The 27,818-nt window shown below is 38.7% G+C and overlaps 3 protein-coding genes across 5 annotated transcripts; 2 read left to right on the top strand and 1 right to left on the bottom strand.

Moving 5' to 3' along the window:
• The first annotated feature begins 723 nt into the window (after nt 1-723).
• On the top strand, nt 724-17,579 carry rela (RELA proto-oncogene, NF-kB subunit a). Of its 2 annotated transcripts, none has more exons than XM_014973157.2 (11): nt 724-922; nt 2,525-2,560; nt 2,665-2,810; nt 5,422-5,567; nt 7,795-7,886; nt 8,170-8,304; nt 10,234-10,338; nt 11,616-11,831; nt 11,936-12,016; nt 12,107-12,190; nt 13,971-17,579. In XM_014973157.2, exons 1-11 carry the CDS (start codon nt 916-918, stop codon nt 14,810-14,812), a joined length of 1,890 nt encoding a protein of 629 aa, XP_014828643.2. In that variant the 5' UTR covers nt 724-915; the 3' UTR covers nt 14,813-17,579. The 2 variants fall into 2 exon arrangements, with proteins under 2 accessions (XP_014828643.2, XP_087871361.1); XM_088015235.1 differs by having other exon boundaries at nt 725-922; nt 13,974-17,579.
• Nucleotide 17,580: 1 nt separating this feature from the next.
• cunh11orf68 (chromosome unknown C11orf68 homolog) lies at nt 17,581-19,180 on the bottom strand. Of its 2 annotated transcripts, none has more exons than XM_014973159.2 (2): nt 19,089-19,180; nt 17,581-18,703 (listed from the first exon to the last, which is right to left on the bottom strand). In XM_014973159.2, exon 2 carries the CDS (start codon nt 18,662-18,664, stop codon nt 17,924-17,926), a length of 741 nt encoding a protein of 246 aa, XP_014828645.2. In that variant the 5' UTR covers nt 18,665-18,703; nt 19,089-19,180; the 3' UTR covers nt 17,581-17,923. The 2 variants fall into 2 exon arrangements, with proteins under 2 accessions (XP_014828645.2, XP_014828644.2); XM_014973158.2 differs by lacking the exon at nt 19,089-19,180 and adding an exon at nt 18,898-19,062.
• Nucleotides 19,181-20,175: 995 nt separating this feature from the next.
• Nucleotides 20,176-25,499, top strand: drap1 (DR1-associated protein 1 (negative cofactor 2 alpha)). Its single transcript, XM_014973160.2, has 7 exons — nt 20,176-20,385; nt 20,855-20,927; nt 21,834-21,927; nt 22,018-22,143; nt 23,038-23,128; nt 23,228-23,316; nt 24,272-25,499. The coding sequence occupies exons 1-7, from the start codon at nt 20,344-20,346 to the stop codon at nt 24,450-24,452; spliced, it is 696 nt and encodes a 231-aa protein (XP_014828646.1). The 5' UTR covers nt 20,176-20,343; the 3' UTR covers nt 24,453-25,499.
• The last annotated feature ends 2,319 nt before the right edge of the window (nt 25,500-27,818 follow it).

Here is a 27,818-nt window from a genome sequence, read left to right as displayed (position 1 = left end):
ACTGGGAAATAAATATATCTTAAAAATTAGTTTTAAGTTATAAAACTCATTTTTTATCCTCTTACGACCTGCTTCATATCTCGTTAAGACGAGATTTACATCTCATCAAAACCAAAATATGTGTTTGTTTCAATCAGAATAGTCAAATGCCTACACGTCGCAGGAGAAACTATTGTGAACAGCATAAAAAATACTACCGCCACCCCATATTCCTTAATTTTATTACAGACATGGAGAAAAAAATAAATTTAATCAAAGGATATGCTGCCTGATTTTCATCCTGTGCCACCATGTGAGTTTAGGAATGTTTTGTGAAACAAATTAAAAATAAAATTATAAAGTAATCTATTTACCTTTAATGTTGTTCATTAATTCAAGTGAACAATGTAATTATAAGTTTAAATACAGGTCTTATATATTTAGAAAAGAAGGTCAAGCTTAGACAATGCAAAAAGGAAGGTCAGTGGTGTCTGGTGGGTTTAAGTACAATTCTGCCCAGGGCCTCATATAAAAAGTTTGATCAGCTCTGAAATGGGCACATTTTGTCTATTTGAGAAATGCGTCAGATGAATTACTCAAAACATCTGGAACTATTTCAGTCCCAATTACTGACTTTGACTGTGGGACATTGCGCAAAAATCAAACAAGAAGCTGGCGCTCTTTGTTCTCTGAAGTACGCGCTGTATTTCTGGGCTACTTTTACCGGAAAGCGAGTGAGCGCTTGCCCCGGCGCTTTACTATGTAGGTGGGGCGAAGGAGGCCACAGTACTGCACTGTCAAGAAGTTTTTCGACTTCACATTGTCGTTGTTGCATCGTCTTTTTTTGCTAAGAAATACAACATAAACGACAGAGGACAGGTGGTGTGAGCAAAAGTGGTGTGATAAGAGGAGTGTGAGGCGGAAACGGACACAGCCATGGACGGTAAGTTGAGCTGCTTTTATTTGCTCTGCTACTTGGCAGGAGGTGAAACTGTACGGGTAGTTGTTTTGCGAAGAGGGAAAGCCCCGCTGTCGCTGGGTTTGCGCTAACAGGAGGAGGTTGCTCTCGAATAATAAGCTAAAGTGAAAGTCTAACCTAAAGTTTAGAATTTGTAATTAATTTCCTAAAGAATATAAATTTCAAACGATCATGTTTTAACTATTTAGCCTGTTAGTGGCTACTTCACCTGGCCTCGAACCTGTCGCTCTGCCAGGAGGCCTTCTGGGTCGGTCCTAAAGGATTGACTGCCATACTCCATTCAGAAATCCTACAGTTTAATGTTTCTCCATCCCTCTGAAGAAATGCACGTTATGAATCATACTCAAATACACTTATCTGATATATTTTACTCTTCACCTTACATTCGGGCTGCATTTTATATACTACGCTTGTTTATTAAATTTTTTTTAAAAATCTCTTTATTTTGTATAACTTCATCTTGCCGCCCAGCTGATTTCTCTTTTCATTTTCTTTGTTTTCTTTTCTTTTTTCTTTTTTTTAGGAAAGGCAAAAATATATAAAAAATGTATGCAGCAGCAATGGAGCGGCCATTAAACAGTTTTATTTATTATTGTCTCCCCATTTCAATCGTAAATTGAAACTGACAATATTCGGCTTGAATTTTAATAAGACATTCGAGACCGCTACAATAATAATAATTTTATAGTGACGTCTATGTTGGGTCACTTAAAGTGAAAGTGACATCCAGTTCCCCCAAAAACATTCAGCAGTTATGATATTAGTGCACTGAATGACTTATGAGTGTGTGACAACATGGTCACACACTCATAGGCATTTACTTTCACTTTCATACGAAGCTGAAACTAACATAAATTATGCCACTTTGATAAAAAATAACAGTTGTAGTCCCATAATTTTATTGACCTGAATTTTAATTTTACATTCATTAAAAAAAATAGTACAGCTCCAATAGGATGCATTGAGTTGGTCTATTTTTAAGGAGGGCAATAAAGCTATAAGCGTTATATTAAAAAATACACATACATTTCTCCACCTTACAGTGATTTAGTGTAAGCCATAGAAAGCAGGCATGTTCCAGCTTGGAAAGCATCCCACTCATGGTTCTGAAATGAATTCAGGGTGGAGCTTTTTGGCCACCTGATCTCGTCGCACCTTCCTCTCAGAAACCAGAGTTGAGCCAGCTTTTTTTTTTCTCTCTAGCAACAAATCTGGTAATGCGAGACGCCGGCACTTCACCCCCTTGTTTGCACTTTTCCTCACTCCAGCGCCTCTGGATCTTTGGCGTGCGGTTTACGAGCAGTAATTATATTTAGCTGGGACGCCCGTGTATCTCGGCGGCCTCCTGACCTCTCCTGGTCGCTGTGCCGTCTGGTAGATTTCCACTCGGACGGCACAGCAAATGACAAACCCGTACTAAAACCTCAAATATGCGCTGAATCCTGCTTGTTTTTTAATGTGTTTTAGTCATTTGTGCAGTGGGTTGTGTCGTGCGTCACTTAATGTAGATGATTAACAGTTACTCCTCTTGGGAGTTTACCTAACCCTGTCTCTCTGTCACCCCAGGTGTGTACGGATGGGGCATGAGCTCTATTAACCCAGGTATGAAACTGTTTTTATTTATTTTTTTTAAACTTGCAACCGTTTTTGCCTTGTTTGTACACTGATTGTTGATTATCTTGATGTAACCCCTCCACCCCCACCAGTCCAACCAGCGAGCCCTTACATAGAGATTATCGAGCAGCCGAAGCAGAGGGGGATGAGGTTCCGCTATAAATGTGAGGGTCGCTCAGCCGGCAGTATTCCTGGAGAGAAAAGCAACGACACCACTAAGACCTACCCGGCCATCAAGGTTGGTCAAACCAATGTTTTCCTGCTTTGATCCGATTTAATGAAGCACAAAATTCACATTTTTACCAGTCAGACTCCAATCTGTCGCTCCACAGTTGCTGTTCTCATGTTAGATGCTCAATTTGAATGGGATTTTATGAGGATAGTTTTCAATGGTTTGCACAAATAAAATCTGCAAATTGTCACATTGCAATTGTATTCAGTTCTCTGAGTCAATACTTTTAACCGATTTCACTTATTCTTTGTAGAATAGCTATAGCTCAATTAGATTCGAAAGAGAATTTTAGTCAGCACAAATTTTCAAGTCTCTCTGTAGATCAAGTTGAATTTATGTCTGGACTTTGACTGGCCCATTCTAGCAAATGAATATGTTCTGATCTAAACCATTTCTTTGTAGCTTTGGCCATAGAGGCGCACTGATCGCGGCTTTTTCGGCCAGTCAACGATCTTTAATAAAAGCCTGATCTATTGGTCTGTCTTAGGGATGCTCTGATCAGGTTTTTTGCTGCCGATCCCGATCTCCCACGAGGGCCGATTATTGCCGATCACCAATCAGTGCCGGTCACCTGGATTGGCTGTTAATTTTTTGCATTAGGTATAAATGCTGCTTTGTGATCTGGCAAAATAATAATAAAAAAAAAGATCTGGCAATAAATTCACCTAATTTAGACATAAAACATGCCAAATACTTGCAGGCTCAATACAGCAGCTATTCGATCAAAAGGATGAATGGAAAAACCTGCAATCAGTAAAACAATATTTAAGAGTGAGGCTCTAAACAGCCTAAATTATGCATGAGTCAAATGAATCTCACAACACTGTCAATATTAAATAATGTAAAGAAAAAGACGACAAATTCATTCAAAGTTAAATGCAGGTTGTATCAAAATAAACAATCCTGAGTTGCTAAATTAAACCTTCCTGAGAGCATGGTTCTGATTGGTTGTTTGTGACCGAGCGGAGTAATTCTGCAGAACACAGGAGGAGGCAGAGGAGATTGATTTTTTTTTTTCACTGATTATCCATCTCATGTTAGGACATATGGAAAGTTTTAATGCATATGTAAAATCTTCTGTTTTTTTTGTTTAAGTTGCGTGCTGTAGCTTCAAGCAGACATTCGATGTGAGAGTTCACTGCCAGTTTATAATATTTTTATTTTTTTTTTATTTAATAATAATAGCAATAATTAAAATAATCAAGAAAAGTACATATTTAGGTTGAAAGATGAATAACATATGAACCAGGAGGGAACGCTGTGGCAGTCACCTAGGTAACCATGCCTCGGATGCTTTGATGATTAGCTGTTTTTCTGTTGAGAATAACACTACTGGAACATTACTGGCAAGCTTCCAGTAGTGTTCCTAGGAAACGCTTCTAATAGAAGCCAGGAAATGTGATTAATGTTTTCATGTGTTACCTAAACTGGGAATACCCCTAAAGATGCATGTGGACAGTGAAACCAGGGGCCATTAAAAGGTAGGTGTGTAATAGGAAGTAAACGCTGTCAAGCTTGGAAACCATCGCTGTTTTGAAACTGAACATTTCCATATTTGGACTGAAAGGTTGACGTTTGGACTCTTGACTTGACCTCAATACATAAATGTTATTTCGACATATATGTATAAACATTGACGTAGTTCACATGGGGAGTTCTAATTTAGAAAGTATTTTTTTTCTTCGTGGTTCAGAATATTAATGCTACACACCATTAGAAAATATTGCAATGCAATAGGATATGCACTAAATCCATATTTTTCTGCCTCCCCTCTTTCTCTTATAAAAATAACTTAAGTTTGAAGTACTTCTGCAATATTAATATTACATGCAGTGATACTACAGTGACATATTTGGTATGCATGTCTGTGCAAGTTTTTATGAAGATGTTGGGAAAGGATTTTTGTTCATTTCCACTCATCAGAAAAACAATCATCTATTGTAAAAAAAAAAGGTATTGGCTAAAATCATAAAATAGAGTGTCTATGCATTCTTAAAAATCTTAAATTCATGTATCTAAACTTAAAGCTTTAAAATGTCTTGAATCCATAGGAAATTGTGAAAGTTGGCCTTAAATACATTAAACACAGGTCTTAAATTTTGTGGCATGGCATGTATGTTTTTCTGTGGGACTTTTCTGTCAGGCAAAAGTTTGACTCTAACAGACGCCTTCATTATGTTCCAAGACTCGAGACAGTTGAGGCTACCACTAACTATCTGCTAATATACCTTAGCTAGCTAGCTTGCTAGCTTTTTTGTGTCTATTTAAGTGTAAGTTATCGCCAGCTGGCTGGACAATGTTCGTCTTTGCCACCTGCTTACTTATGTTGCCAACCTGTACAACGCTACCTACATTCTGTGCAAAAAAGCTTGGCATTTCTATATAAAGTAACCAATTTTTTTTGTATATTTCTGTCGTGATATAGGTCTTTAAAAAGGTCTTAAATCTGAGTTGGTGAAACCCTTTCTTTAAAACAAAATCAAAGTTGACTTTTTTAATGTTTCTACATAAAGGACAGTGACTGGCTGTTCTTTATTTACTATTGCATGACTGAGCCATCAAACCTGCTCTGTTTTTTCTCTTTTAACCAGCAAATTCATCTCGTTTTGTCCGACAGGTTCACAACTACAGCGGCCCGCTCCGGGTCCGCATCTCTCTGGTGACAAAGAACCCCCCGCACAAACCCCACCCCCACGAACTGGTTGGGAAAGACTGCAAACATGGCTACTATGAGGCCGATCTGCAGGAGAGACGAATCCACAGGTGGGCTTGTCGATCCTTAAATTCGGTTTACAGAATGAATCCTGCATGTTTCTGGTCCTCACAGTGCAACTTAAGCAGCTGTGCAGATAAGTGATAGTTTTCAAAATAAATTCAAAGAGCTTAACGACAAGTAAAGGACAGGAAAAACAAGATAGAGATTGTTTTGATAAGTGACTGCAGCTCTCAGTCTTCGACTAAAATGACCTACATTGTGTTTCTTGCATGTTAGAGATGCACTTCATCCAAATCTTCCCTTTATCTACTTCAGAAATTTCATCGGTAAAGCTACCAGCTCCACCTTCTGTGTGGACTTGAGTAAAACATTAACTGGACCCATTAGGAACTGTTGGACTTCCTCTTCAGGGTCTGATATCCCGACTAAAATGGTCTTTTACTGGAAAGGGTCTCGTCGAAAAAGGAAGCGGCGCGCTCTCAGGTGTTCTTTACGATCAAAAACTTAAAAAGGCGAGTCAACTAAAGTTTGACTGTTTGACGCCAACGCCTTGTGTTACATAACCAAACCGGTCTTTCCTGGTGAGACTGAAATATGTCAGTGTGGCCTAAAACAGGAGTGATGAAATCCTAACAAACAGCATGTACTGCAGGTGGTTTGAGTTAATCCACTGGGTGTATTAGTCATCTAATTAAAAAAACCTTTATACAAGGCCTTTATAAGTTTGCCTAATTAAAAGGATTATAGGAACCTGAAGATGAAGGAAGTCTTTTGTTTTTTTTTAAGCTTATTGTGTCCCTACCAAAATGACTGAAAACAATTATTTTATTTTATATCTAACTATATACTGGGGGGGGGAATCCTTCCAGAAGATTAAAAATGTGAAATTTAAGAAATATTATTCATGTTTAAATTATAAAATACAGAAGTAGAACCAAACAATTCTAAGACATAATTCCTGCTTGTTGCAGTTTGAAAATGTAATTTTCATTCAACTAAAATGTTTGTTTCTGATTGGAATTGACACAGTTTTCTCCCAAAAGATAAGGCAGTGAACAAGGAGTATTATGTTTGAAAAACAGAAAACAGCGTAATATCAGAAATGATGTATACTCTCGGTCATTAATGGAAATTAGGGGTACACTGGCAAGTGTATCATTTATTATTTATCGTGATACATTTCCTATCATAAGAACTTTCATTTATCGTTCCCACAATAAATTCCAATTCATGATATTTAAAGTCGCCTCAACTGTCCTTTTGTCCAGATTGTTAGTTTTACTATCTTCTCCACTGATAGTTCAATAAATACCAATAAATCTAAAAATACAGTGACTATGTAGAGGTTAGTGGTACAATTCACACTTCTTTATGTGACCTTTGTCCTAAAGAAGCATAGAACAAATGAAAATGTTTTTCCAAAAGCAGTATTTGTGTTTGTGGGGTAATAATGGCTCTGACACACAGTCCCAATCTGACAGTTACCTAAAAGAGAAGTCATATTTTGTTCTTGTCATTCCTTTTTTTCTCTATAACGATAGTGAATTAATTGTGATTAAAAAATGCAATAAAATTCTGCTTACTAAAATTATATTTGGCTAGGAAGTTGGACTTTATAGTTTTTGTTTTTTTAATCCCGACACATTTAAGTCATAGAGATCAACATGCCACAATGTAACTGAAATATTGCAATTTCCTGCTTTAAAGATGATGACTCCAGTTGGATTTCTGTGCTTTTTACAGAAATGTTTGTTTTTCTTCTAATATAGTGTTCAATTTAAGACGATGCAGATAATAAAGATTTCTCTGCTGTCCAAGCAGTGCAAATATAGAGTACATTTTAAAAAAAAAAAGCTTAAAAATTGATTGAAAAAAAGTCCAAACCAAATCAGCATACAAAGTATTATAATTTAAGCAAAAAACAAATTCCCTTAAAATAAATAAATGCCACTATGAAAAGTTATGTTGCGTAGATTAGGTTTTTGATTTTTGCAGCCATGTTTACTGTAATTAAATGAACAGAATGTCATAATTCTGACAAACCTTCTAAAAAGTCTTAAAGTATTGTTCTGCTCGCCAAAGGAAATATTAAGGGGAGATTCTTGCAAAAAAAATGTAAAACTGTACATAAATAAAGCCAAAAGAAAAAACATTTTTAAAAAACAACCAAAACGTATGTTACCAATATCTGTAATTATCCAGATCAATTCCCAATCAGTCAAAACATGGAGCTCTGGCCTCCCATAAATAAAACTTGGTGTATTTGCCCTTTAGTTTTCAGAACCTGGGCATTCAGTGTGTGAAGAAGAAGGATGTCAACGAGGCCATCACTTGCAGACTGCAGACCAGCAACAACCCCTTCAGCAGTAAGTGTCAATGGTTTTCTACTTTTAAGTTGCTGCATTCTCTTCTTGGCACCCAAATAGACTGATGACAATAATACCGATGAACTTTGAAATGCAAATCAGAATTATAACAACTTTAGCAGGACATTTTACTGGGACAAACCCTGTTAAGACGCCAATTTTTCAGTTGTTTTTTTTTTCCCCAAGTGTTCCACCTTCTCTTGACAGGATGCAGTGCTTAGTCAGACTGCCGCGCTGTGTGATTACACTCCCCACCCTTTTCCTTTCTCTGTTTTGATTGCAGTTCCTGAGCCCAAGGTGTGGGAGGAAGAGTTTGACCTGAATTCTGTGCGACTTTGCTTCCAGGCCTCCATCACCCTTCCCACGGGGGACATGTTTCCTCTGCCGCCTGTCGTCTCACAGCCTATCTTTGACAACAGTGAGTTGGAAACACGGCACTCAACTGCTGGTGTGCCACTATTTGCTGATTAAAGCAAAACAAAAAGAGAAAACGGGAAAATTAAAATTTATTAAGAGCTTATTTACTTAGATGGAAAAGTTGCTTTTGTGCAAAAGTGGGGAAATGCTTAGGCCTAAACCTATGGTATGCAAAGTTAAAATAATGGTAAATTAATTCTAAACTCTCAACATCTATCATTTCACTAAGTCTCACTAGCCTAACTTCAATGGATAAAGGGATAATTTGTGATGCTAGTTTAGAAATATTGGCAAGGATATTTTTTTATTCATTAAACCTTCCAAATTTTACTTTTCGAAGAAAAAAAGATGAGAAAGCACAGTATTTTTTGCCAACTTATTGATCACCTTCTATAACTGGACTTCAAGTTGGCTGAGGCAGCGGTGTAGTTGAGGTATGAAATACTGCCACCTGCAGGTGGGAGTTAGTGGTCATTTGAACCAAATTGCAATAAACTCAGAATTACGCATTAGCACAGAAAAAAAACAACAAAAACAACTTGGAAATCTGTTGATTTTGCATGAATTTCCATGGAAATGGAGGGACTGATTAGCAATGCGAGTAGCTACCACACCGCAATTCAAATCACTTCAGAAGTATTGGAGACAGCCTGTGACTGGTTGACGGGTTAAAGGGTTTTGGTTGGCCAACAACCAAAAATTTAGAACCTATTCACTGGAATGGACCAGTTTGATCAATTGGAAGGGAACTCAAAATTTAAACATTTAAGCCGAAGAACTGCTGCTGGTGAGAGAGAGCAAGACTTTGAGCGAATAACAAGAAGGCTGAACAAAGCACGTGAAAGTTGCTCTGTTTTGAAACATTCCGGATTTGGAAATGTTGGCATCCTTGTGGAAAACGGTGGCATCAAGAAAATAAATATACCCAGAAATCACCAGCCATGCTAACAATGCTAATTACTAGTGTAAGGTGCTAACACTTGGTTAAAGTGTCAACCACTTACATTTACTCGAGTAGCTTTTTGGGTTAAATTATATTTTTAGGAGTAGTTTCACTGTGCTGTACTTTTTACTTCAGTAACTTTATTATGAAGTATTGCCATTCTTACTTGAGTAAAATTTCTGTTTATGCTGCCCACTGAGAGTAACTTCACTGAATAAAGAACAAGCTTTGTTTTGACCAAAAATTCACCAGACACACAACTTTTGTCAGTGATTCATTAGCTTTATAATGAAAGAAACTGATACGGAAAAAACTCACCTCTGCAACTTGGTAATAGAAAAACCTTGTTTTACAGGGCCTGCTTTACATTAACTGTGTTCTGATATTGACTTCACCCCCAATCTAAATAATTACTAAGGCAAAAAATATATTTTCAGTACCAGAAAACGGTTCTTAAAAGTAACTCGCAATCAGCTTCGGGCAGCATAAATGATGTTAAATTAATGAATCGATTTAAGACTATTGATGACACTCTTCAATGCCTTTATTTACTTTTGTTTCAGTGAATAAATTAGATTTTATTCCGATGTAATTTAATCTGAGTTAGAGTAGGGTTTGTCTGTCAAATGAATTTAGGGCAAACCTTTGAAATTTTCTCTTAGAGTGAAGTGTTTCCTCTCAGCTTCAGTATAAGCGACAAGGTACAGCATTGTGAGCAGCTTATTGCTAATGTCTTCTGATGGTGATGGTAATTTCACGAGGAAATGGGCATTTATTACAAATTCGACTTATCGTGGTGCCTTCCTGCAGCCTCAGACACTCTTTGTTCCTCTTTGCTTACCGACTTTTCTCATCAGCCTGAAGATACTGACAAGAATTGATCTCCAGATCAGCCACATCCTATTTTCGTGCAAGTTATTTTCTGTTGCAATCCTTTACTGAATCTTTGTTTTGCTGATAATAGTTTTTCTTTTTTTTGTCTTTCAGGAGCCCCAAACACAGCCGAGTTGAAAATCTGCAGAGTGAACCGTAACTCCGGCAGCTGCAGAGGAGGGGATGAAATCTTCCTCCTCTGCGATAAAGTGCAAAAAGGTGCCTGTGCTGTCTGGCATTTGAATACATTACTACAGCTTTTAATTTACACTTTCATACTGCGTAGTCTGTAAATAGAACTCAGAAGTGAGTAAGCAGAGATGTGGCTATTGAGGCATATAATTTGGTGAGGCAGAAAACTGTTCACACCCACAGGAAGTCGGGGTCTGTTGCCGCGTTTGAAGATAAACACACAGATGTTTCGTATCAATCAAAAATATTCGTTTTTAGATTGCGTAAATGCAAAGAGCTGTTTTCAAATGACGATTTAGTTTGTGTAAAATCTACCCAAACCATGAATCGTGAATTATCGCATTTTTACTTTTTTCTTTTGTCCTATAGAAGCCACAATTCACATAAATGAAGCCTTTATGTAAAAGTGAAGTAGGCCAGGAAGTCCAGAAAGCCACAGTTTATCCTTTCCATACAAAATGGAGAACATAAAAAAGTGGAGAACCTTCTTTAGGATTTATGAAAGAGTAGTAAAAGTCGTAAAAAGCTTGCAGGCCTGTCACATTACACGTACGGATCAGATAAAATAGTACGTTGGCCAAGCCGGATGTGGCCCACAAGTCCTGAGCTTGTGGGCCACACGCCTGATCTAGGAAATAAAACGTCCGATAACGTTTCTATAGCGGAAAGCGTACGGTTGTGTGACTTGGTATCGGACTTATCTCAAGTGCCCAAAATGAGCTGCCACTGCAGTTTGTTGCAGTTGTTCAGTTGTGGTCCTGTCAGTCATGAAATGACTTCTTGAGCGTGGCTGTCTATGGCCCAAAATAACTTTTCTGCAGCATTAAACTTCCGTTTCAAAGACCTTCTGGTTTCAGATGACGTCATTTTGCAACTGCAGGGTTTTGTTTCTCTGTTGCTGTAGGGTTAGAGTACAACAAAGCAGTAACACTGTGTCTGAATGAACAAAATATGTTCGGTTTAATCGGTTTAATTATGTACAGATATAGATGTACGCTACCTTGCTGACATTTTTATACCCGTTTGAACTTTTCTACATTTTATCACCATACAAGTTCAAACTTTGGTGCATTTTAATGGGATTTCATGGTATAGACCAACACATAGTACCTAGTTGTGAAGTTAGAGAAAAGAACAAATGGTTTTCAAAATCTGAAAAGTCTTGTGCATTTATGAGTTAGTACTGTTTAAAAACACTTTTCACTGCAACTACTGCAGCAAGAACTGCAGCAAAGCTGGTAGATATGCAAGCATTTACCAGCTATGCATATCTAAATCTTGCCGGTTTGCCTTTCCTTCTGCAGAGGACATTGAGGTGCGGTTCTTCCAGGACTCCTGGGAGGGGAAGGGCACGTTCTCTCAGGCTGACGTCCACCGGCAGGTGGCCATTGTCTTCCGCACACCTCCCTATCGCGACACTAACCTCAGCGAGCCCATTAAGGTGAAGATGCAGCTCAGACGGCCCTCTGACCGTGAAGTCAGCGAGCCGATGGACTTTCAGTTCCTACCTGCTGACCCAGGTAATAGACTTCAATTTTTACTTAAAGGCTCTTGAAAATAATTGACAAAATAATGTAAAGTGTATGAAACCTAACAATTTGCCATTTCGATGATCCCTTTACAGATGAATACAGGCTGACTGAGAAGAGAAAGCGTACAGGAGACATGTTCCAGAGCTTGAAACTGGGATCTATGTTATCAACTGGTATGTTAGGGCCTGGATGGCCCTCTTTTTGTAATTATCATTATGCTTACATTGAAACTCCACTAACAAGCACGTTTTATAAAATTCTAGTGTCCGTTCCACAAGACAGACGGCACATAAGCCTCGCACGGAGACCAGTTGCAGCTAAACTGTCTTCAATGAGCACACAAGCAGGTGAGTTAGTCTCATCCACTTATTGTTCGGAGTCGGTTTTATTAATTTGATCAGGGAAGACGTAAAACAATATTGTTAACATAATAACATATCCTGGATGACGCCATCAGTTGTTGGTGAGCACCTCCTTTGCTTTTGCCGCTCCTCTTTAAATCTGTGTCTATGGCAATATGGTTAATTCCTCTGGGATTTGGGGTCATAGTTCATGTGTCGTTTGAGTTTTTGAGACACTTATCAGCTGCTTTCACTTGGAAAAAATATTACCTTGTTGCCACAGTTGCACATCATAACAATATTCCAAAAGTTAAAATGTAACTCCAAGAATTGAGAGGGAATGCTGATCCACACGTACCACACCTTTTGTTTTTTAAGGTTTTATTGGCTAGTTAGCTGACAGGAAAGTGGGTAACGAGAGAAGGGAAGGACATGTGGGAAAGGTCACCAAGGCCGGGAATCGAACTTATGACAGCAGGACTGAGGTCTCCATATGTGGGTTGTGCTTAACCCCTGCACCACCACAGCACACCCAACATGCCACACCTTTAACATAAAAATGACCAAAAGTGTACAAAATTTAGGACTAGTATGACCGAGCTTCTCCATAAACATGTAGTTCTGGAATGGCTTGGGTCAAAATACATTTATATGGTAAAATGGACCAGACATAAATACATTTTTAAATATTAGTACCAGGACTGTAACACATTAAATCTGATTAATTAACTACATAGATTTTAATGCATTAAAATGTTAATGCAATTTTTTTTGTTTTGCATAGATAAAAAAAAATCTAGAGCAGGAACCTTTATATTGTCTCTGGTACACCAGTAAATGTGACGAACAACTGACATCCACAAACAGCGACAGACAACAAAGCCTCTTCTCTTAGCCCACTGGGAATAAATTTGTTCTCTTCAAAAACGGTCAGATGACATGCTGGGAACGACTGCTGTTGGGTTAAAATGAGTTAGCCTGTCAGCGAAACTATTCGAGCCTAAAACATGCTAGAGCAGCACAGACATTCCCAGTGGTAATGTCAGAGTCCACAGTCCACATTTCTAAAGAAGTTCCATGAATGGTCAGGACCACCTAGATAACAGATTAAAATCAACAAATGTCTTTATTGTATGTTTGTTAGCCCGTTAATAAATAGACATACTGGCCCTGTAATTTACCAGCAAAAAGTGTTTTTGAATTAAAACTTTCTTTTCTCAATATGGTTTTTGATTAAAATGCATTTAATTGCAATGAATTAATTATAGACCCTGCAGTTAACTCAGTAAAAAATATGAATTGAGTCCCACCACTCATAAATTTGAATTTACTTCATAAGGGACAATGCACAGTGAAGGTTGCCCTTAGCAAAAAGGTTATTTCTCATCGGTTGATAGTGGAAAAATAAAGAAAAACACACACATGGACGAACACATAATTAACAGCAAATTACAAGGAATGGTTAATAGTGGTACAGATGACTAATTTTAAAAAGCAATATTATAAAAAATATTAAAACATTTCATTCAAAGATATGAATTTAAAACATAAATTCAGCTTTGAGTATTCAGCAGCCACTGTTTAAATTATTTTCTAAAACTGTTCACTGACATGTTTGTATTAGTGGATATAACGAGGCCTCAAAGTTGATGTTTATAGAAACTTCTCTTTGAATACCTTGCCAAGCACTGCATTTTCCAGTACCTGACATTAATTTGTGAAGTATTACTACTACTTGCATTGAATTGGTTTTCAGACAGGAAACTGATGATGTTTTTTCTCCCAGCAGCAGAGGCTGCCCCTTCTGCCAGTGGGTTGAAACCCTTCTCATACAATCAACCAGGACAGCTGTTCTCAGTCCAGCCTAAGGTTGAGGCATCTTCGTCCATCTCTACGGCGACTACCAACCAAACCTGGAAGATCATGGAGAGCTTGAAGCTGGGCCCCACCAACCCGGTGCAGACCTTCACGATGAGCTCTGTGTCGGCCCCTTCCTCCTCCTCCACCTCCACCGCTGTCAACAACGAGTACTCCACTATCAACCTGCCGGACCTTCACGAGTTCTTCCCCAACATTTCCTCCCCCATGGCCGAGGAGTCTGCGGCTCCTCAAGGAAGCGCCGCCGCCCCACAGACTGGCAGCACCTTCCCCCTGCAGGAGTCCCAGTTCCGGGTAGACCCCCCGCTAGTGGACGACGAGATCCCGGACTTCTCCAACTTCACCGACCATCCGGTGCCAGGCACCCTGGACAGCCTCAACATGGATGAATTCGAGGACCTTCTGAACCCGCGCCTAATGAGCGAGGGCGGATCTGCCGCATCCATGCTGACGTCTTCCCAACAGGGAGTCCTCTCCAGCTCGGCTGCTGCTTCCCAGAACGGCGCCGCATCCCAGAACCTCCCAGATCACATCAACAACCCAGGAAGCACCTACATGAATTACCCCAACAGCATCGCCAACCTGCTCCGGAACGAGGACATGATCGTCCTGGCGTCCAGCAACAACAACAGCCAGCAGCCTGCCGTGCTGGATGACTTCGACGTGCTGATGTCCGCCGATGAAGACCGCCTCATCTCCATTTTTAACAGCGGGAGCCAAGCTGGCTTTGTGTCAGGACACCCAACTTAATTGTTTTTCCAACACAGACGATTTGTAAATCCCTTCCCTAAAGACTCGCTTATTAATGCAGACACAATAAAGGATCCTGGACTGAAAAAGGGTCGAAGAGGCTTAAGGTAGCAAAAGTTCTCTCTGTGGACAAACTCATAGAAATACTATTACCAACTGAGAAATCACAGGACTGAACGCATCTTGATTTCATTCAGCTCGTTGAAAACAACCATGGATAATGATTTACCACTAGCAAAGACTGGGCGTGGGTCAACAAAAGGTCATCACAGTGGTTTAAATTTGAATTGAAAATACCATGATACCATGGTATTAACTCAATTGTTTATTTAAAATTGTCACCAATCTCCTTACTTTGCAACATTTCTTCTTGACCAGAAGTGTGCAGCAACAGGTGGGGGCAGCACCTATTGGAACTTTGGTTTGTTGGAAACATTTTTACAGTGAAAAACCCCCCAAACATTTTAAGTGTTTAAGGTTACCACTGTAGCTGGCCCATGCCTGGTAAAGACGTTTTGACGAATACGTCAGTAAGGTTGTTCTGAATAGAACATGTGTAGCTTGTTTGATTGTTTTTGGGGTTTTTTGTACTGTCAATGGAATAATTTTTGGTAGCTAAAATAATTTTCTTCACAGTAGGGCTGGGTGATGTGGCTTAAAATTAAATTTGCAATTAAATTTCTTGTTTAATTACAAGAAAATAGACCAAGTATTAGCAGAACAATGACATAATTAAACCAGAACCAAAATTACAAAAAAAAAGTATTTTTGATGATTGGAAAAAAGGGTTAGAAATGTAATGTGAGCCTTTCAGTGTGTGCAGTTTTCTTCAAAGTGAACAATTTCAAAGTCCTGCTGCTGAAAATTTAAAGCCAATGGATTAAAAAAAAAACAGCAATGCCAAAGTATAACTTTAAAAGATGCTCAATATTCTTCATTGAATGTTTTTATTTTTAATGGTGGAGTTCTCATAAAATGATTACTGCATTCTTTTTATATTACAACTGTACTCTGGTGATACTCACATTATTTTGACTTTTTTCTCACATTGATACAACTGTATTCTTGTAATACTTTTTTATCTTATTTTCGGAATTGAAACATTTTTTAAAAATTCTGGCCTAATATTCTAACTTGAAAAAAACGTCATCCCCTTCTCCTACGCTTTACTTTGTGCATAAGTACCAGACCCTCAGCTATCGAGAAACGATTGCTTCCTTGAGGGATGAACTCTGTTTGCCACTCCTTTGCCACTGCTAAAACTACAGGCAAACTATTTGTAATTCTAAAATGTCTCAGAAAAACACCGTCATCCACAACTTCTCCTGTTTGCCGATTAGCCCAGTTGAAATTCTTCTGGTGGAATCCAAGTGAATGGAAGGGGGAAAATGGAGCGGAAATGCTTAGTAAGACAGTGGCCAGGTTTCTAATATTCCCATCAGAGTTGACCGGAATTCAAAGTCCAAATAAATACAAGCTGTAAAAAAACGGTTGTTGAGCAAGATGAGCTGTGGGCATGCTGTCATCATTATGAACTATAGAAAAGGAATGCATTGGTGGGGGAAAAAAAAAAAGATTTTCTAAAAATTAAATCTTCAAAACCAAAAATGTTATTGATAAAATTTGATTTTATCGCCCAGTCCTACTTCACAGAAGTGTTTGATCTTGCTTTTTGTGCTATAAAATAAACAGGCTGGTACTTCTTAGAATGTAATCTAATCTAGAGGGAAGCCTATGCAAATCCATTGTTGCTTTTGTCCAATGCCACTTTCAGTTAACTTCAATTTTTAATTAGGGATGCACCGACATGAAAATGCGGTCGATGCCGATATTTATATCACTGCTATAGCTGGTAATTGATACTATATAAATGTTTCCCTACCCTTTCAACAACCACACTGCTGACATAAATAGCTGTGTTTCCATTGACCGTATTAATTGCACAAATTGGAATTACGAAATAAAACGCAAAAAAAAAAAAAGTTTTGCACGAGGATGAAGTATCAAAATTAATGTATTTTGCAGAACTGTAATGGAACCACTTTTTTGCATCACCAGTCATGTGATTAACAATGGACATTAATACGGGAAACCGGACCAGAGGACAGGAAGTAGTAGAGTGATAGTGTGGCATGTTTTTTTTTTTTTTTTAAATGACCTTGAGTAAACACTTTTACGTGATTTTTATTTCATTTCGTATTTAATAAAAAACCACAATTGCAAATGTTTTATTTTTTACATTAGCGGAATATCTACAAAGTTTTGCGCACACGAGTTATGGAAATGCAGCTATTGTCACATGACTAAACAAATACCACTTAGACAATCCCCTGCCAAAACTTTAATTGTATCAGCCCAGTTTTACTTGCAGAACCGATATGTACAAAAATAGTGTATCCCTAATTTTTATGCTCACTGAAGGTCTTTAAGTTACCATTTGAATGTGGTAAGAAACCAAATGAAGGTCTATATGTAAATACCATATAAGCGATTTAAGAGTATGCTTACTAAACGGAGGATTTATTCTGGTGAAGTCATGGTTCAGGTTGTTTTTAAGACCCGATAGAACCTGCAGCAAAAACCAGCTTAAGACTTATGTAAAAACTATAAGTAGTAACATGCTTTTTTCAAGTTATTCTACCTTTTTTTTTTTTTTTACGTATGGTATTGGATATATCAGATAAAGAGGCAATTTGTTGTAATTAATGACTGTCCCGATTCAAAACACTCTTTGCCAATAAAAACCACAACCGTGTAAAGAAAAAAAGTTCTTAAGATGTGTGTTTTATTTGGAAATGGTGTAATATGCAGTACTTAACACGATTTAAAGCTTAAAAAAAAGATAATTTCTTCTAATCAATGAATTCATAACTCAATTCACCTCCTGAAGTCATGCATATAACTCAAACAATCCAGCCAGTCCCTTAAGTGCTTTATTCCTAAATGGAACCTATTCGAAGGTTCCAATCAGGTAGAACTTAGAAAATGTGCCGTCAAAAGAAATGGAAGAACTTGAGATCCAAACTCGATCAGTTTTGATTACTGCGCAGGTTCACCCAAAGGCCTCGTCTTAAAATCAGTCCGGGAAAAAAGGCACCCAACTAATCTTCCTTATGTTACTTCCAGATTTGTGACTTTGTTGATGATGTGCGAGCGCCTTGGCACACACTCCAGGTCAAACTTGCTCTCATAGATGGTGGGGCAGAGCTTCCAGCGGTTGTTCCGATAGATCCCCAGGTAGGTGTAGACGTCTGGCTTGTAGGAGAGGGGGCATTTGACGCCCGTGGCCCGGATAAAGGAGTCCAGCCGTACCACTTCGCCTTCGTCTGTGAAGTTCTGGTTATAGGCGCAGATCACCTGCTTGCCTTCCGCCTTGGGGTTGTAAGGACTCACTTTGACCAGGGAGATTTTACCCTCTAAGGCTGCTCTGGCCACGCACTCCCACGCGTGGTCCAGCTTGAAGCCAGAGGCCAAGTGCATGAGCCACTTTCCGGAGAGCACGCCGTGGTTGAGGGCCAGTTCTTTTACAGTCTGGAAGGTGACAGGCCGGGAACTGGCCAGTAGTTTGTCCCAGCTCTCCTGGAGACCAGTCACGTCACCTGTAGACGGACAGTGGTTGGGACCCAGCACGGCTATCCACCCCACGCGACTGACCCCGTTGTCCTCGTCCCCAAACCGGTACACCTGGGAGGGTCTGTTGCTCTCCAGCCAGCCGTCAAACTCGGACCGGGGGGTATTTCTGGAGTCGAAAACAATCCAGGGGTCCATGTCCGCAGCCATGGCCTCGGCGGCGTAGGTGTCTGCGGAAAGGGGGGTCTCCGCCTCACCGTCCGCGGGGTCTTCCTCCTCCATGATGCCGTCAAGTGTGCGCTCGAGACTGATGAACGAAACCTGAGTGGGGAGAGCAGACGCAGTTGCTGAGTGCTACAGTTTAAGTCGGTTTGTTTTACTACGTCCGTACTGCTAATTAGAATTCCACACTCCCAACAATTGCTAAATAGCAACAACGTCCAAACCAACGTTTTCTGGCCAATATACCCCTCCACACCCTGTCAGTTAAGGCTCAGAGAAGAAATAAACATTACCTCTGCCTTCCTGCTGAGACTAGCCCGCTAAGCTAGCCACTTTCGAGCATAAACACTACTTTTTGAGCAATTTTTAAGGAGCAGCACGGACTAACAAGTAACTTTTAAACGCAACAGGCGTTATAAAATACACACGCAGTCAGTGGAATTAACAAGTCATGAGACGTGGAGCATAAATGTAGTCAGTCTACCTGTTGTAGCTCACGTAGTTAGCCAGTGTGGCTCTTTTTCCACTCCAGGGCGCAGAGATGTTGTTAAAGTTAGCTTCTGATTTGAAACTTTAATAAAGGGACATTTCTGTGTTTTAATAGGCCTGGAGTTTTGATTGCATCTTATATAATATTTAAAAGGGTTGGCTTAATCAAACTTGGTCTGAAATGTTCTACAGAGCCTTCACGTTTTCTCTCTTAGTAACCTCAAAATGTAATGATCTAAAAACTCATAATTAAAACTTCCTGTAGAACTTTTATTTGTTCTTTTATGGTGGAAATAGGTTTCAAATAAAAAGCAGCAAGTCATTGTGAACTGTAGTAAAAATAATAATTTCCTATATTTTTTGGCCTTTATGCAAAAAGAAGAAAGTCAAAAGAAGTTCTGTTTAGTGCAAGCCATGTACAAGACTCAGTAGGCATGAAGTTAAACAGTGTTGCATGCAAATTGACAGAAATTACTGCAAACAAAACGTAGAGGTGACAGCAGTACGCTGTGAAATAGTGACAGATCTAAATATTGTAATTTTTAAGATTTCATTAGAATCCGTCTATAATGTAGTTGTAGTTTTGTTGAAAACAAAAAGCATTGAAGCAGTTCTCCTTTTAGTTTCACAAATTATGTTGTATTTTTGTGAATCTTTATTCATTAAAGTTGTAACAAACCAGTTTTGACTGTCAAAGCTGGTCAGAAATAGTCTAGAATTATTCAAATTAGCCCTTTAAGCGGATGCGATTCAGATACCAACTTCAGCTTGATGACGCTGCTCTGTTGTAATCAAAATAAATGTCCCTTTTCTTTCTTTCTTCTTTTTTTAAAGAATTATCGTTAAATACTCCTTTAAAATATTTGGTCATTTTCTGTGCTTCGTTACAGAATAATAATAATAATTTAAAAAGTGCTTTATTTTTACCGATAAATATGTTTTATTTATTAGGAGTTTCTGCACAAAAACAACAACTTCGAAAACAAACTGTATAACGGGTTCATTACATTTCTAGTATTTATAGCTACCACATTGTAATGTAGAATGTAATTTATTTTTTCAGAGAAAAATGCGGAACAAACTCTGTTTGAGGCTGACGGCGCTGAGACCCTGCGGAACCAAACTGACACGACTGACAACAACGTGCTAACAAGTTAGCCGGGACTGGAGGAGGATTGTATATGGTGTAGGCTTATAATCCCGAGCGTTTTTGTATTTTATTTTACTTTAACAATAAAGTTTATTTAATTATGCCCAGCAAAAAGAAGAAATACAACGCCAGATTCCCTCCGGTGAGTTGAAAGCTTTATTTCTACCGGCGTCAGCACTAGCTAACTTTAGCTAACAGTGAAAATGAGAAGCTATTTGTTGTAGCTAAACTTGAGGGGCTTCGGGTGTCTTTTATTGCCCAGAAAGCCAAAAAAAGAAAAAGCCAAAGAGCTAGCGGAAAGTATTTGCTAAAGTAGTCAAACTTCTTTAAGGATAAGTCGTAGGTTTCTCTGAATTAAACTAACTAAACTAACTTATGTTTCATGTTTTTATCCAAAGTTAGCTTCCAGGAGTCGTTGTTTTTAGCATGTACAGCTAACCCAGGCTGAATTTTTAGAAATGTCATTATTTGTACGTCTTCTGTGAGTGCATGAGGTGTCATGGTACATCCTGCACATTCTGCTTAAAATCCGTAGTAATTTATCCGCACAGTTTTCTCATTTGAACACTTTGAGTGTTCGCATGGAAATAACATCAGATCTGTCCTTCCAGGCGAGGATTAAGAAGATCATGCAGACAGATGAAGAAATAGGCAAAGTGGCTGCAGCAGTTCCCGTTATAATCTGTATCCTTCTGGCTTAAGGTGTTTGTATGCGAGACATTTGATATTATGCCTCCAAACTTTTTAAGTCTACTTTAAGGAACGCTAATTGGCAGTAAACAACTTTCACGCTGACAGAAAACTGTTTCTCTGCTGATATTACGTGTTGTTGAATGATGACATATTTATTTATTTCGAACAAGTAAAATGTCAGAAAAAGTAAGAAGAAAACAAAACAACATATAATAATTGTTAAACATAAGACAAAAGACAACACATCTATATATTGTATACCCACAACTGTACATATTGCCCACATTTGATTATACATATTTGCACATTGGAGTGTAATTTGTTTACTTATGTTACAATTTCTACTTTTTCCAAATTATATACATGCACAAAATGTATTATTTTGGAGTCTGCATGATGTTTACTGTCTTCAAGATCCTGTATGATAATCCAGGCATACAGATACATTCATATTTGGCAAAACAACCAAAAGCAAAAAAAAAAAATTCTGTTCTGTATTTTTTTAATTTACAATCAAGAAATAAAAAAGTCACCCTTTTTTGTTTGTGTTGCTTTTTGAATTGGATACAAAAAATGGCATATTTTTCAAATTTAGTCCCGGTTAAAGAAATTGAACAAATTACTTTTTATTCATTTTATTTTCACTTTACTTGTTATGTTAAGGTTATGCCTTCAAAATACATTCGGCTTTTAAAATATTTTTCCGAACGGCATGATGGGTTGCTGTGTTTTATTATTTTTAACTCAAATATAAAATAGTGCAAACATCATGTGCTTTAACGTGATCAGAGTAATATCTGGTGAATTATTCTTTTTGCATGAATGAATTCAAAAACCTCCTACAAAAACCACGGATTGGGACCTGCAACGGTTTATTTTCCTGAAGCAAAGCCTCAGCGAGAGCTCTGGAGCTTTTCCTGGAGTCGCTGCTGACGAAGGCCTGCCAGGTCACCCAGTCAAGGAACGCCAAAACCATGACAACGTCGCACCTGTGAGTTACGCCGTTCGGAACAGGTTTGCTATAGGTTTTAAAGGCTAGTGCTTTTTCTTTTTTAAAGCCCGTTGCATCTGTTTTTGGCAGGAAACAGTGCATCGAGCTGGAGCAGCAGTTTGACTTCCTCAAAGACCTGGTGGCGACGGTGCCGGACATGCAGGGCGAGGGCGAGGAGAACCACACCGAGGCCGGAGGAGAAAAAGTCCCACGCAGGTAGTTCAGGGAGCCAACGCTCTGTCAGGGTCAACAGAACAGACTGCTCAGAGTTAGGGAAGTACAATAGAGTCAAAAACCATTCATTCGTGAATAAAAATAAATAAAAAATTGCGCCCCCTCATGGTGTTAGCATGTTATCTGTTACTTTAGTTCTGATTTCTTCTTTTTGTCTGTTATTTTTTTGATTAAGGACAATTATTCCCTCTGGTTTTGCTTTTGGACAGTTGTAATGTGTAACCATAGCAACAAGTTTTTTTCTTTCTTTCTTTTAATTTACAATTGGGAACAGTTTTTTCTCTGAACTATGACCCCATTTGTTAGCATGTCATGACTGTCGTACAGAAACCGTCTTCGGTTAGGCGCCTCTTCTGATTCGTTGCAACACGGACTGCTACTGGAGACCCTTTCTGCCCACAGCATGGTCATTCATAATGGCTCTATGAAGATACTTGGTTGATATGAGTTACGACAACTTTTTAATTTGTATTAAAAAAGTATTTTTGGATTGGATTTAATTAAATATCAGCATAATATGTTAAATATGTCTTACAGTTGTTGTCAAACTTGATTGGTTGACATTTTTTCACAAAGCAACTCCGACAGAGTTCGAAATAAGATTAAATACACTTTAAATATGGCCTTGGTTATGTTTTTTTTTAACTGCAAATGTAAACATTTTCTGACTTTATGTTGTGAAGTCACTTCTCTTTAATAAGAAAGTGTTTGTTGTTTTAGAGTTCCAAAGTAGTTCTTTACTGAGGCCACAAACTGAAACCTGAACTGTTTGGAAAAAGTTCCTGGAAGCAGCACCTACCTCCACTTCTCCTTACAAAATCTATTTATTTATTTATTATTTTTTTTTATTATTTTTTAATTTTTGTAATTTTTTAGGGGACGAAAACCAGGATCAGGTCGCAAGAACGGGGGAGCCGGCTCCAAAGGCAAAGACAAGAAGCTTTCTGGAACAGAGTCGGAGCAAGAGGTGGGAGATAATTTACACAGTGATGCTTTGAGCCTTCATGTTAGTGTTGGGAGGGGAAAAAAAACACATACTTTTGTGTCTTTGTGTCGGTGAAAACAGGAAGATTCTGAAGACAGCGAAACGTACGGGGACGAGGACGACGGCTCCCAGTCAAGCACAAACCAGCAGGCTGCATCCATGTTCCACAGGTGAGGAGACGAAGACGCCATGCGTCTGAAAGCTGGTCTCTCCGACAGCCCAGAGTGGCTGGAAAAGGTAGAGACGAGTGACCAGACAGGGAACAAACTGGAAGCTGAATGATAGAACCGCTTTCAGGTGAAGTAATTAGGTGCTTAAATTAAAAGCACTTTAAATCAAAGTGCTTTTAATTTAACATTTTTTTCTACTTTTAGAGAAGATTTATTAAGCTTGAAGCAGAAATAATGTCAGGTCTCTATGGCTACTAAAAGCCCTCCATTAGAATTACGAATTTGGACGTGCATGTTTGGCTCATTTCAGAAGTTTTTAAAGTGACGTTATAATCCCAAACCAGTAGAGGGTGCTGTTTTTCCACTGGAATCAGAAGAAAAAAACATTTCTGAGATTATAGATGAGAATCTTCTTTTCTATAATGATGCTCACATATTTGAACTATCCACATCCTATGCAAATGTTTTCATACCTCTTGAACTTTTCCATATTTGAATTGTACAAGAAGATATAATTTTGCTTGATATAATTTTGCTGTAAAGAGTCTTGATGTGTGCTCTATATTATTATTTAGGGGTAGGTGTTACGCAGAAAACAATCCAAACAGTTCTGGAGGTTTTTGAACCTTGTTACGTGGAATTCATCGTGATGATGAGAAATCAAAATTGTTATCGCAATAAGAAATTTATCACGATAAATGATAAGCGATACGACAAATGCCCACCCCTTTTAATATTATTATTATAACCATAAGGTTTTATACGTTTCTTAGCATGTTATGTTAAGGAATGTAGAGCTGTATATTTTTCAGCATTTTTACCAAAAAAACCTAAAAATGCAGCATGCATTTTTATGTACCTTCTTTGTCTTTTATACTGCTTATATAAAGAGTTTGGAACAGCCCTTAGTGGCCTATATCATACATTTTCTGCTTGTGCCCCCTCCCCTTCCCAGCTCAAACCCCCCCTCCCAGTTCGGGAACACAGGCAACATGGTGACAGCAGCCAATCCGGCTCCAGCCCAGGGCACCATGGCGTTTGCCCCTCATCCCTCCATGGTGAGCGTCGCTCTGCCCCCCCCAGCGCCCGCGCCGCACAAAAACGAGGAGGACGACGACGAAGACTATGACTCTTAGCTACCTCCCTCCCCTCCCCACCAACATCCTCTCTTTATCTCTCACACACACACACACAAACCCAGCATTATTTCCAGATGAAGTTGGCCCCCTGGTGGCTGCTGCAGCAATGAAGAAGAGGACTCTTCATCTTCATCACAGCCCGCTGACAGAAGAAAGCTGTAAGAGAGAAAACCTTGTTGTATATTAGGTGTTTTAATTTTTTTAAAAAGCTTTTATTTTAATGTAGAGATGGGGGGGATTGTTTTTTAAGCTAGCTCTTTGCTGTTTAGTTTTTTTTGTTTTGTTTTTTTTTTGTCTTGACTAGTATAGCACGGTGAACCACAGCAGACAGGATAGGTGTGGTTTATTTCGCCTCACAGTTTTTTATTTCTTTTTGTGTTTTTTTTTTTTTCTCAAAATTTCTCTGCATAAGAAAAACAAATGCAGTTCCTCCGACCCAAAGAAAAATGAACTTTTTAAAGCTCAGGCTGATGGCGAGCCCAGGTGAGTTCTGAAGCGTGTATTTGGTGTCATCTTTCAGCCGATTGCTAAGATGCCACTTGCATCTTTCTAGTTGTTCCTGATCTCAGTCGACAGAAAAGCAGGTGAATTTTTTTATTTATTTATTTTTTCCTACCATGTGTTTGCAACCTGCTGTTTGCTTTCGTTTCAAATTTAGTCTCTACTTTAAACTCAAAATTGATTTCAACCACATCAGCAGGGGGTAAAGATTTTGATCTGAGTGTGTTTTTATTATTTCACTTACCCATAAATTTGTTTGCCTGTAAAATATACAATGAATATTGGACCATATGTTTTTTTTTTTTTTCTTTTAAAGTCGTTTTTCTTCTGGCCACACCCTCCAATGTTCGCTCCTCTGTCTTTAACATTCGTTTTTCCTTCTTTTAGATTCTTTATTTTAAACAAACGCAGAGGCGGAACTCCCATTTACGCGCCGAGCTTGTTAAAAAATGGTTGCGAGACAGTTTACTCTGTATTGTAAACTTTTAATGTTCTTTTTATTTTGTATGGGTGAAATAAAGTTCACATTTCAATTAAAAAAAATAGACAGCTCTTGTGGTTTTTTTGTTGTCGTGAAAAGAAAAAAAAACACAAGTTCACGTTATGTTCTGCTTAAATGTTGAAGTTTTTATTTTATTTTTTTTTTGTATTCAACCGCATAAAAAAGTTTTCATAAATGTTCCTCCTGAGTCGTACGCTAGAGAATCAGGACACCAACAACCTGAACCTGGTTCTCCTTAAATTTCTATGTGGTCGTATAGTTTAAAAGTTCAGATAATTTTCCCATGTTAGCAGTGAAATAATCTGCCAATGAAACAAATAGTTTTTTTATAAGCATCAAGCAATTATTGACTCTAAACAAGCACCTATATCTCACTCAAAAGTTACTTGTAAGTTATTTTTGTCTTATTTCAAGTTCACCCGGATGTTTGTACTACAAACTAGACCAAAACTACTTTGTTAAACTTATTTAATTTTTGCAGTGTAGAATCAAGTTATGTTCCAAGAGAAACTTCTTCCACCAATCATTTGTGTTGATCCGTGTATTTCCATTTTCCAGTGTGATGGAGCAAAACATGCCAAATAGTTACATTTTTTGGAACTCATGGCATGGTTGCTTAAAATTTGTTTTTATATTAATATAACAACGTGCAAAAAAAAACAAAATTCAGGCAGATATTTAGTTAGGACTATCAGCTGGGGCGTCCATCTTTAGAAATGGCTGTTTGGTTCACCGGCTGGAAGTGGAAAATTGAAACCCTGTGGCATCTTTTGGCAGAGTCGTCAAACTGCTTCCTCCTTCATTTCCCCGTTTCACAACCGCAAATCACATGATTTGTAATCCCTTGGCTCTGTTTTTGTGCCTCCCTTTTTTTGTTTTTGATGTTGCCTCCTCCCTGAATTTTGCAATGCGTAAAGGTTCCCATGGACGCGGCTTCACTTTCCGTGACTCACGCAGCCCTCTGGAAGACAATGCCTTGCATTTATCGGCAGCCTCTCCTCCTTGGGTATTTGAATCAGATTAAGTGCAAGACAGCACAGGTTGGGAGGAGAGCTGCTATGCTGGTCGTCACCTTTGGAGCGTCGGGGGCGGGGGGCTCCCGCTTTGCCCCTCGGAGCGTCTTTAGCCCATTTCCTCTTCCCACTGCCATATTTGTTTGGTTAACCCCGAGCTTTTTACCACCCAACCAAAGAGGCTACTTGGATCTGGTGCCGCAAAAACAACTGCATCCTTCCTGCACAAGAGTTGACTCAGCGGACTGGGAGGAAGGCGGAGCCTCTTTTGTGTGTTTGTGTGTGTGTGTGTGTCTCTGTGTGTGTGGTACGGAGGAGGGTGGGATCGGAGTTTGGGTGGTTGACTTTAGGATTGGTGTTCAAACAAAGAGCAGTACGGGGGAGGGAAGGGAAGGCGAGCCAGCAGAAGGAAGCGCACTGTTTCCACACAGCAGCCAACAGGGGCCAAAGGTGGCCCCTCTGATTCCCATCCGCTCCCATCAAGCTACTGTCTTCTATGCTGTCTGCACTTTTTAAAAACAAGAGGAAATGTGAGGGAGGAAAAAACGAAAAAGAAATTCCGTAATGTTTTGGCTTGAATCAAATGCACCTTGTGTTTCAGCTCTTGACAATACGACTGTCTCGTTTAACGTGTATTTTATTGTTTTAAGCGTTGCGTCTTTTTGTTGTTTAGTTTGATTGTTTGCTAAAATGATATGAGCAAACTTGCATGAAAACTTAAAAGTTGATATGGCCATAAATGGAAGAATTGGCACCTAGTCGACAAGACATGTTCCACATTTAAATTTGTATGCAGTTTTTTATATGTATGTGCTTGATTAAAGTTTTTGGATATAAATAGTGCTAAAATGTTTCCCTTCTGGATTTATATAGCTTTGTCTCAATTTGTCATGTTTTAAAGGGACAGTATTATGTGAAATCAACTTTTGAGTTTTACGTCATGTTATTCTCTCATGAAGAACATACCTGGAGTGAGAATTTTTTTTCTTTCTTTTTTCTCAAATCTGAGTATGGATTTGAGAAATCCTTTAATCTCCATGGCAACCATTCAGCTGTGCAAAAATGCCTGGTTGGACCTAACCCTGCCTCCAAGGATGAAGCTCCTCCTCTGAGCCTCCGTCTGCCTCCCTCTGCCACAACTCCTTCAGACTAGCCAGCAGCAATTAGCAAACACCTAGTGGAACTGTGCATCAGCTGAGTTCATTAAGTGAGCTACTTCTCACAGTGCAATGCTAGTGAAACATCAAAGAAGAATGATGTAGTGATGACTTCCTGTAGGCAGAGTTTCAGAAAATGCAGAAGTTTTTAAAGAGACAGTGGCCCAATTTAAAGGTGTTAATTTTTTTT

This window comes from Poecilia mexicana, unplaced genomic scaffold, assembly GCF_051168715.1.
Source record: "Poecilia mexicana isolate PSO_F unplaced genomic scaffold, ASM5116871v1 scaffold_18, whole genome shotgun sequence".
NCBI lineage: Eukaryota > Metazoa > Chordata > Actinopteri > Cyprinodontiformes > Poeciliidae > Poecilia > Poecilia mexicana.
Note: the sequence above shows the minus strand (reverse complement) of the source record. Positions and strands in the feature narration are given on the sequence as shown.